General features: G+C 42.7%; 1 protein-coding gene across 1 annotated transcript; it reads right to left on the reverse strand.

Annotated features, from left to right (window-relative positions):
- Nucleotides 1-1,528: 1,528 nt before the first annotated feature.
- PHLDA1 (pleckstrin homology like domain family A member 1) lies at nucleotides 1,529-6,253 on the reverse strand. Its single transcript, XM_074221052.1, has 4 exons — nucleotides 6,248-6,253; nucleotides 5,348-5,483; nucleotides 4,071-5,112; nucleotides 1,529-3,722 (listed from the first exon to the last, which is right to left on the reverse strand). The coding sequence occupies exons 1-3, from the start codon at nucleotides 6,251-6,253 to the stop codon at nucleotides 4,112-4,114; spliced, it is 1,143 nt and encodes a 380-aa protein (XP_074077153.1). The 3' UTR covers nucleotides 1,529-3,722; nucleotides 4,071-4,111.
- Nucleotides 6,254-11,394: the final 5,141 nt, after the last annotated feature.

An 11,394-nucleotide genomic window follows, 5' to 3' on the forward strand; every position in this document is an offset into this window, starting at 1 on the left:
TATTTATACGAAAGCCAAGCATCAGGCCCAGCTAGGAATAATAGGATGACAGCAAGCATGGCCTGTCAAGCAATCACATATTTTGCTAAGGTTCCTTATGACTATAGGCAGGATGATACCAGATCTGTGATGCAAGTGTCTCTGTTAGGAGAGCAACATTTAGGGGTGACATGTTGTTTGTCCATTATTGCCTTCGACATTAGCTTGGCCAAAAGGGTTGGGGAGTGAAGGATAGTGACAAAGTCAGGCAGGACAACATGTTCAAATATTTCTGGGGGTGCAGCATAGCAGCTTGTGTTTGTTTAACAAATATTTGAACACCTACCACTCAGCATATAAAAGTCAAGATCCTTCACTTTCCAAATGGGCACATTTCTCATTGGTCTGAGTAGATTTTTTCAAGTCACATTCTCCTTCCTTTATTACCCTAGATTATAAGAAAAATTTTATTTTTCTTCTTAAGACTATTTTTTTGGTCCTCAAAAGACCTTGAGAGACTACTAAGGGAGTAGCAATATTATCTTCATTTTATAAATAAGAATATGGAGCTAGAGAAAAATGATTTTTGGAAGAAAACTGTTGCATTGTGCTTTAGCAGATTCTTCACTTTGCCCATCTGACAAATATATTAAAGTAAGACAATGAAAATAATTTTTAAAGCAATCCATCTCCTTATAAAAATAAAAGGAAACTTTTCTCTTAAATAAGATTTCTAGTCAAAAGATAGATTTGGAAGGAACAATGAGAGGTCACTTAGTTTACCCTCATCTTATAGATGCAGAAACTGCCCTCAGTGGCACCTGGTAGAGTCAAAATGAAATTCATATCTCCTGGCTCCAAACCCAGGTGACATGATACACCTGGATAGTCACTAGCTTAAGAAGCAATTCATTTTAAGTCAAGGGATTCTCCTGGGCTAGAAACACTTTGGCAAATGACCACCTCTCAAAAATCAGAATCTGTTTCCTTGGCTGTAAAATGGGAAAAACAAAAGACTATTTATGGGGGCTCAAATGAGATAATGAATATGAAATATTTTGTCAAGTTGAAAAGACCTATGCCAATATAGTCTATTATCTCATTTTCCATGGACTAGAGTAGATGATCTCTAAAAGCTCAACTCTAAAACTATGAATCTTTGAATTTTAACCAGGGAATCAGACCTGGATGACCCTCAAAACTTATCACTCACTGCCAATGTCAAAATAGATAGCCAGGCTTACAAAAAGGGTTGATGGGCTAAGTACTAATCAAATCCTCTGGACTCCTATGTTCCATCAAAGAGCAACCCAGATATAGGAATTTGATAGGAATAAATTAGCATAGTGGATAAGTGTTAGGTTAGTAGTCCAGAAGATATGGGGTTCAAATCCTGCCTGACACTAGCTCTATGACTTGGACAGGTTTCTCAAGTGTGAACTGAAAGGGCTGAACACAATGACCTCTCTAAGGTCCATTCTGATTCTAAATCTAGGATCAGAAGTGGTGTTTCTCTCCCTCCATTCCCCCCCCCCCCCCCCCCCCCCGCTTTTGTAAGGGATTTGTGTGCATTTTTAAAAAAAAGTACATTCATCTTAGATACCTGGAGTACACATCTTACCGATAAACATGAATTAGCCCTACAAGATTTAAGTGGGCTGCTTGGCTAACTAAGGACTTCTCCCATCATTGTGAGTGTTCAAGTAGTAGAGAGGAAATCTCCTTTCAAGAACACTATTGAGTAGGGAAGGAGGCTAGACTAAACCACCTTAATGATCCCTTCCAAAGTCATATAATTCTGAAAAGACAAATCAATTTACTTGAAAAAAGGTGGTTTTAACAGAGATGTTATGATATGATGATTCTAGGGAAGTTGCTTATCTTTCTCCTTCCACAAGGATTAACAGTGGACTGATTCTAAAGCAGTTTTTAAAATTGACTTGGCTAAATCTGGAATAAGGCATAAATCTTTCAGCTATGAGTCAAGCAACAATCTAGCTAAGAACAGCAAGGCCTTTTTTTTTTTGACAGATCAGCAATCTATGGCCATAATCTGAGAGAAGCAGGTTAATTAGTCCTGATAATAGTTTTAAGATTGATTTTAGGGTTATTGGTATTTTCTTTTTTTTCAATTGAAGAAGAGATTTCCAAACTTCAGGACTTTTTAACAGTTTAAGTTTTATCCCTCAAAAGTGATAGGGCCTTGAAATTACCACAAGGGTTAGAGAAAATGGAATTAGTTTTCTTCTTCACAAATTAGGCAAAGTCCTACCAGTCTTCATAGAGTCAGGAAAAGAACTGAAAGTTCTGTAGGTAAGGAAGTGTTTAACATTGAGTTTTTAAAAAAAAAGTCTCTGCCCTTTAAGTAAATTCTAACCATCCTTTTCTTCTAACAGAGTATTTCTTCTATCTTTTAAGAAAGGTCTGTAAAATTTCAGAACTGTCTTTGTCTGTCTTTCTCATTCATCCCTCCCCACATCTTTTTTTCTAATTTCGGAGTTTTGTTAATAGAATACTATGGAAACCCTATCCTAAAACCTTTTGGCAAATGGTAGATCTATAAGACAAAGCAATACATTTTCGCTACAAAAATTAAATTGATGAATGTTCAAATCCTTTCAAAAATTTACAATCTGGACTTTAGACAGAGGAATTCTTGAAACATCAATTTAAAAAGGTCAAAAATTAAATGTAAGTCCAACAAAAGACAGCTGGAGAAAGCTTAAAATCAGAGAGGGTCAAAAACTGGACCAAAGTGTAAAAGTTCTCTTAACTGCTTCCTTTTTTGAAATAATTTAACTAAGTATATATTTTTAAGTTAAAATACAAACAAACCACAATTTATAAGGCATCTCCTTCTTAGATCTGTCATCCAAAGCTTTTCACCTATGGACAGTTTGTTTCTGGTCCACTCTCAGCCCCACAGGGTTAAAAGGGAAATCTGTTCATTCTTTGAAACAGCTGGGTATTTTTTTTATAAATATTTTGAAACCAAGTTTCAGTATCCTTTTGTTCTCTTTTCAGAGAAGCTGTATCCAGAATATCAGATTCTCATAACACAGTTCTTAACATTTAATTGCTTTTAATGAATTTCTACCGAAAATATAGCTCTAGGGGAAAATCAAATAAAAAATTTAAACATCATAGTATTTTATCCATTCAGTTTGCTCTGTCAAACCATGGGTCACAAAACAGCATCCTTATTATAGTCTCCTTGAAATAAATAAATGAATTCTCAATGTCTCTTCCTGTCCCTTTTCCCTCTCCCTCCCTCTCCTTTCCCACATCTCCAAGGATCAGGACTTATTATTTTTAGCGAAGGTTGACAAATTGTTTCATTTCTGGAAAAACGGCCTACATTCAGAAATGTCTGAGAACAAGCATTAAAAAAAACTAATAAATAATTGCAAATTAAAATACATTAAAATAAAATTACAGTACATCTTCTCTCCTAGAAGTCGTAACATTCTAGAAAAGCCTTTCCAAGGTTCATAAATAACAAAGTCTTCATGACTCGAAATTCTTCCCTGCATCATGAGGAGGCCTGTGCAGAAAATTAATTTGGGGGGGGGGGCGGCGGGCGGGCGGGCGGGGGGTGGCGAGTCACAGGTTACCGCAAAGGTGAGGTCCGAGATACTTAAGTCTGGTTGGGGTCCCGGGGGTTGTTTCTTTAGTTTTCTGAACAACTGAAGACAACAGCCAGTGTGCTCTTCCCAACTTTGCCGACAGTTCTTTAGTTCGACCTGGAAAGTAATGAAGGAGACCGGATGATGCGGATGCGCTGCCGTCCTCCGACGGCTCCAGTCCGGCCCCGGCGGCTCCCCCCACCCACCCGCGCGACTCTCCGCAACAAAGTAGCCACCTAGAGTCCTCCGTCGGCCCGGCCCGGGCAGATCTTCGCCCTCCCCCCGTCCGACTCTGCAACAAAGTAGCCACAAAGTAGCCACAAAGTAGCGGTCCTGGGCCGGCCGGGCCCGAGCGGCTCTTCCCCCTCCCCCCCCAGCCTCTAGTGCCGCAGACGCTCTGCTCTCCGGTCCCATCCCACCTGGGAGTGACTCGGGCACCCCATTATCTCCAGCTGTCCCCCTTACCTGGTGTGGCTTGGGTGCGGGGTGGGGGGACCTCTACCCTTTCAGGCGGAGTTGGAGGTGCTGCGGAGCAAGCGGTGGTGGCCCTGCTGCGGCTGCGGTAGCTGCTGCGGGTGCGGGTGCGGGTGCGGATGCGGGTGCGGGTCCCGGGGAAGTAGCAGCGGCTGCTGTTGCGGCGGCGGCGGCGGCTGCTGCTGCTGCTGCGGCGGCGGAGGCGGCGGCTGCTGCTGCACGAGGTGCTGCTGCTTCTGCCGGGTGGACTTGACGGCCAGGATGGCCTGGCGGTTCTTGTACTGCACCATCTGCAGCGTGATCTCCGCGTTCCAGCCCTGGTCCTGGGGGCACCGAAAGTCGATCTCCTTGCCCTCGGCCATGACCACGGTGAAGTACATGTACTTGCCCTTGCGCTCCACGCAGTCCACCGTCTTCATGTTGGAGAAATGCAGCTCCTTGAGCTTGGCGGGCGGCTCCAGGCCGGCGGCGGCGGCGACGGCGGCGGGGGCCGGGGGGCTGGGCTGGGGCTGCTCGGCCGCGGCCGCCTGCTGCTGCTGCTGCTGCTGCTGCTGCTGCTGCTGCTGCTGCAGCTGCTTGGGCGGGATGAGCAGCAGCCCCTCCTCGGTGAGGATGCAGCATTTCTTCTTCCACAGCTGCAGCAGCCCGTCGCTGCGCTTCTCCAGCACGCCCTCCTTCAGCGCCTTGCAGCCGCCGCTCTCCAGCATCCTCTCGGCATAGGGGTGGCCGCCGCCTCCGCCGCCCCTGCTCCTGCGGGCCGCCGCCTCCGCCGCTCCTCGCCGTCCTCGCCTCGTAGGCGCCGGCGCCGGGGGCAGCAGCAGCAGGCGGCCGCCGTCCTCCCCCCAGCGGCTCTCGCGGCCGCCCAAGCGGAGAGAGTAGAGGAGGCTGAGCAGGAGCACGCAGGGCAGGGCGGCGCGGGCGGCGCGGAGCCGCGGGCAGGGGGCCCGGGGCCCGGGTCCTGGGGTCCTGCTTCCTCCTCCTCCTCCTCCTCCGCCGCCGATCGGGCTGCCCTGGCTGCCTCCCGCGCCGGCCGCTCACTGGAGACGAGCGCCGCTGCCCCCTCCGCCGGCTTTTGAATGAGCCGTCCCTCCCGCCCCAGAGTGACACCCAGCGGAAAAGGCGGCTCCGCGCGCACCCCCGCCCCCGGCCTGCCAGCCCGCCCGGCCCGCGGCCCCGCCGGCTCTCCGGAGCGCGGGGCTCGCGCCCTGAACTTGGCTCCGTGTCCGCCCCGCCCCCGCCCTCCCTCGCCTCCCCGCTCGCTCACCCACTCACTGTCTCCTTCCCTGGGCGGGGGGCCGGAGCCTGGGAGGCGGTCCCGGCCGGAGCGCCCCTGGACTGGAGGGTGGGACGAGCAAGACTAGCTCCTCCCTGACCGCCCCCAGACCCCTGCCCGGCTACCCCACCCTGCCAAAAAGCGTGACAAAGGAAAACGTGAGGATCTTGTCATTAAGGTCGCACTCCATAACTTCGGTCCTTCTCCCCCAAAAAGAAAAGGAAGAAAAATACTCATTCCCCCAAAAGAAAAGGGAAAAAAGTTCTCCCACTCACCTCTCCAAAAGGAAGGGGGGGGGGGAGTTCCCTCATTCATCCCCAAAATGGAAAGCAGAGTTAGTATAAAGTTTCCTCATTCACTCCCAAAATGTAAAGAAAGGGAAAAGGGCATCTTCCCCAAAAGGAAAGGAGGGGGGGGGGGGACTCGGGCTAGGGTCGTGGGGGATTCTGTCACTGAGGTCGCTTTCTGTCGCACCTCCACTTTCTGAAACAGGTCCTCCTCCTACAATCTCCCCCCCCCCCAAAAAAAAGCTAGGGGGAAAAAAGTGTGCGTGGGGAACTTGTTTCGGAGACTGACCTCTTCAAGCCTCGGGAAAGTAGCCCTTCTTCTAGCAAGCTCTCCCCCCAAAAAAAGTCTGGAGGTGGGGGATTCCACCCCCTGTTATCTAAATTGAGATAAAAAAGAGAAAGCGAAAAGATGGGCGAGAAGAGAGGGAGAGAAGAAAAGGAGGAGGAAGGGAGAATGAAAGAGACAGATTGCAGAAGGCTGGGAATTCCCCACCAGCCTGAACTTTTGGGGGGTTCAGGCTCCTGGACGGCTGAGAACAAAGCGAGGCTACGGTCATGCTTACACACACATACACACACACACACACACACACAGACGAGGGTTGTACCGCCATTGCACACAACACCAACACGATATGTTAACGTCTAGCCACACACGCTTCGCGTATGAAGTCTCTAAGCCCATTTGAATGGTGGAGAATCGGTTATTTGCGGCACAAAATGCAGTTTCCAGATTAGCTCGGGTCTGCAAATTTGGGGAGAAGGGGGTGGATTGGGGGCGGGATTTCCTTACACTCCTTCAACTTCATTAATGCTGAGGCGCTCCCTGCTAGGCTCGGAGAGCGAGAGAAAGATATATAGATGGAGTGTAAAGATTGATATAAAGAAAACATTACCAATTTTGTACCTTGACCAAATAGACCAAAACTCCATTACTTGTTTTAAGAAATCCCAGAGATGACTTTTTTCTTTTTTCATCTGAATTTGGATATTAAGGGTAGAAACGTTATGTTGTTTGGAAATACCAGTTTTTTCCAGTACTGTTAGACGGCCTTTCTGGGGCTAGGCCATCAACTCCGGCTTTTCATTTCTTCCCTGGACAATGGTTCTCCCTTCTCCAATCTCCTAATAGCAACTTCTACAGAAACTATTCTAGAGAAAAGATCAGGAGTATCAACCACCACTTTTCCCCTGAGATGTCAGACCACTTGAGGAAAGGGGCACTTAGGTCTTCTACTAGCCCTGACCTTGGGCCAAGTCTCTGAGGTTCAGTTTCTTCCTCTCTAACAAGGAGATACCACTTCAATCATCTACCCTAGGCCTTTGCAGTTAGGAGAGCCAATTCCAACTCTGACATGGGTATACAAACACTATGTTCTAAATATGGATCTCACCCAGTTAGTGTGTACCCTAGATGCAAAGTGAACTCCAAGTTGGGGTTTTGAATGCAGCTGTCTTCTTGAAATGCTATGACATGAGCGGAACTATACCCAAAGAGGGAATTTCTCCTTGTTTAAAAAACAAACCCAAGGATGTCAATTAGTCAACATAATATGGCAAATGATTCATGTCTCAAGACAAGAAGTTTGTTTTAAAGAAATCAACTAATGGTTCCACCATCCTTTTGATAGTTTTTCTAAGCTAATTGGTTAGAGTCAATAAGCATTTATTGTACCTACTATGTCCCAGACCCTGAGAAGCAATTTGATTTATTCTGATATGCACATTAGCCTTTACTTTTTACAAAGTCTTCTCTCAGATCTTACATTACACTGACTCATAATTCTAACGCAATTATCTAGGATATCATGTGTTAGAACCACTCTGTATTATGGCCAAGGAATATGACTGTACTGTTGTTCAGTCATTAAGTCATGTCCTACTCTTCATGACCCCAGGGTCCATAGCTTCTGCCTTCCACCAAAGTGCTATCTTTCCATTTCATCCTCTGCCATCTGCTTTTCCTTTTTGCCTTCTTTCCCAACATCAGATTCTTTCCCAAATGAGACAAATATGACTATAATACAAGTTCTACAATAGGATCACATTGAAATTAGGATTGGGGCTTTGACTACCCTATTCTTTCCATTTCTCTATTTACAGAATACTGAGCCCACATAAATCCCAGTTTCAAATGCTCTTTAAACATTTATTTTTTTATAAAGATTTTATTTGAGTTTTACAATTTTTCCCCTGCTCTTACTTCCCTCCCCCCACCCCCCCCCACAGAAGGCAATTTGCCAGCCTTTACATTATTTCCATGGTATACATTGATGCAAATTGAATGCGATGAGAAATCATGTCATTAAGGAAGAAACAAAGTATAAGAGATATCAAGATCAGACAATATCAGTTTTTCCCCCCACTAAATTAAATAGCCCTTGGTCTTTTTTCAAACTCCATTTCTTTCTCTGAATACAGATGGTATTCTGCATCACAGACAGCCCCAAATTGTGCCTGATTGTTGCACTGATGGAATGAGTGAGTCCATCAAGGTTGATCATTGCCCCCATGTTGCTATTAGGGTGTACAGTGTTTTTCTGGTTCTGCTCATCTCACTCAGCATCAGTTCATGCAAATCCCTCCAGGCTTCCCCGAATTCCCATCCCACCTGGTTTCTAATAGAACAATGGTTTTCCATGACATACATATACCACAGTTTGCTAAGCCATTTCCCAATTGAAGGACATTTACTTGATTTCCAATTCTTTGCCACCACAGACAGGGCTGCTATGAATATTTTTGTACAAGTGATGTTTTTACCCTTTTTCATCATCTCTTCAGGGTATAGACCCAGTAGTGGTATTGCTGGATCAAAGGATATGCACATCTTTGTTGCTCTTTGGGCATAGTTTCAAATTTCTCTCCAGAAAGGTTGGAGTAGTTCACAGCTCCACCAATAAACATTAATTTTTATAGTAAAGTATTAAGTTAGATGTAATGTTAGGCCATCTAAAGAGTTTTTATCCACATTTTGTTAAGAAATAGCACTTTTCATTTATTAAATAATCTAGTTCTAGGAGTGCAGGGTTTTTACTTTTGTTACTCTCTCCGTTTCCTTTCTCTCCATTTTGATGTTTCATGTTTTTACTCAACACTTATGAAAAAATTCAGGATTTCAGTTAGTAATTGGTGGATAACTCAGTACTTTTCTTCTCAGTAGTGTTTGTCAAATAAGAGGCACTCAGGAAATACTTATTTAAAAAAGTACAGCTTTAGGAGTTTAGTATTCTTGTGGATAAGTCAGCTCTTTACTTCAAATTGAGAAGAGTCCCTTCATTACCATATTAATTACTTTAAATAAAGCTTCAGTTGCATTTTCAAAATATATAGATAAAAGGTGAAATTACAAGTACATAAAGAAGCAATACTGCTTACAGTCAGTTCTCACAGCTTTAAAAGACTTAATGAAAATGCTTTGTCACTTCAATCCATTAATTTCTACTATATCTGCAATCTTTCTTTAAATGGCACCAAAAATCACTTATTCAGACAGTTGCATTACACAATGGTAGACATTCTAATTTCCAACCCTACATTAAATTCCAAATAACCCAACTAGAGAAGTAAACTATCCTGTCAGGAGTGAAGGCTTTATTAATGCAAGTGGAAAGAAAATTCAATTAATTTGTGAAATGTCATTTATATTTCCAATAATTCCTACAGTCTAAGTTAATAAAAGTTTAAAAACTATACTCAAAATTTTAGGAAGCCTTCATTTGATTATTACAAAAATCTTGTCCTTAGTTAAGAAATCTATCTTAATGCTATGTTTGAAGCATAATCAATTTTAAAACATCTTTTGAGGCTAATTGACCCCAAAATGAATTTTATTATCTTCTATATTCCATATTCCCTTTAAAGTAAATCTGTTTTCCTTCTGAGTAATGTATAACTTAAAATTGTGAGAAGTACTCAATTTTATAAATAAGTTGGCTATTTTTATTAAAGATTAGTCTGATAAATAATACATTCCTATTAAAATGAAATGGAAAAAGATTTACAGAGAATGCAGGTTTAAAAAAATGCAAAAGAACCCACCTCAATCTTGCTTAAATTCCTGGTTTAAAAGATTGTGAAAGACAATAGAGGAATAAAAAATATTGCCTATTTTCTCCCACTCATCCCATTTTTTGTAGTTGCCCAATTATATCCTACTCTTTTGTGACCCTATTTGAGGTTTTTCTTGGCAAAGATACTGGAATAGTTTACAATCCCTTCTGCAGTACATTTTACAGATTTCAAAACTGAGTCACACAAGGTTAAGTGACTTGCCCAGGGTCACACAACAAGTATCTGAGGCTGGATTTAAACTCGAGATGAACCTTTCTGACACCAGGTCCAGAGCACTATCCACTGCGCCACCTGACTGCCTACTTTAATGTCATTTAAATCAAGTTTGATTGACAAATTGGTCAGAAAAATATTCTAGAATGTCATTATAACATTCACTGGTATTGAAGTAGATATACAAGAAGTTGGATCATAACTTTTAAAATGACCATATTATGTAGCTCTATTTCCAACATCATGGAAAAGGATTGACTACATAATGCAATATTTACAGTAGGACTCTCCTGTTCTTTCCAGGTTTCCATTTACAAAATGCTGAGGCTTCAGATTCCAATTTCAAAACAGCCTAATGAGAGTAAGGTATTAAGTTAGGATGCACTAAAATGATCTAAAAAAATTTCAAGGATTAGCTCATAGCAGATTTAGTTTCTAATATAACTAAAGTAATGGTGCCTCCTAGTGGCCAACTTGAATGACACAGTGAAGTATGAAAAAGACTTCAACAATTATTTTTCTTCTACTGTCATTGAACACTTCTGTGTTCTAGAGAGAAAACTGAAATGACCACATAATTTATTCATGGTTTTGGAGAGAAAGTATCTTTAAAAAGGGCAGTCAGGTGTAGAGTAGAAAAAGGGTCATCCAGGAGTCAGGAAGACATCTCCCAGAGTTAAAATCCAGCCTCAGAACTTCCTAGCTGAGCAAGTCCTTCACCTTGTTTGCCTCAGTTGCTTCAAATGCAAAATAAGCCGGGAAAGGAAATGGCAAACCACCCCAGTATCTTTGTCAAGAAAACCCCAAATGAGGTCATGAAGAGTTAAATACAACAGCCATGGAGTGGAATATTAAATGTTTTACTAAAGAATTTATGTAAGTCAGTATTTCTTTGGCTATTTTAGGTAGATAACTGATGGGACTATATGCTTAATATCATGGCTTTGAGGGAAGATATCCTTAAAGCATAATTAGAATGGAATATTAAGTGTTGTTACTTAAGAGATTTAGAACAGACCATATCCCAACAAACTATAATAGATCACTGGCTTTAGTGAGGCAATTTGAGTATGAATTCCTGACTTGCCAATTAACTATCTGTGTGACTTTTAAAGTCACTTTTTGTTCTTGCTCTCTGGACCTTAATTTCTCCTATTTTAAAATACAGAGATTGGACTATATGACTTTTTAACTTCAATTTGTGAAGCTAGGGTTTCAGAACTTCAGTGTTCAAAGGAATGTAATCTTTTCAAGTCTGAAATAGCTTTAAACTCACAAAAATGCTTCCAGTACTCTAGATGACAAAAAGCTGATACCATATTTTAAAATTTGCTTTCAGTTTGTTCATGAACTATGGGGAGAATCAATCACCTTAGTTTAATATTTTTCCCCCTTTAAACAGGCAGTATGACAGTGGCTAAGGAGCTGCCAGAATTAAAAAAAAAAAAAAAAAAGAGCAAGGAAGAGT

This window comes from Macrotis lagotis, chromosome 2 (assembly GCF_037893015.1).
Source record: "Macrotis lagotis isolate mMagLag1 chromosome 2, bilby.v1.9.chrom.fasta, whole genome shotgun sequence".
NCBI classification, from domain to species: Eukaryota; Metazoa; Chordata; class Mammalia; order Peramelemorphia; family Peramelidae; genus Macrotis; species Macrotis lagotis.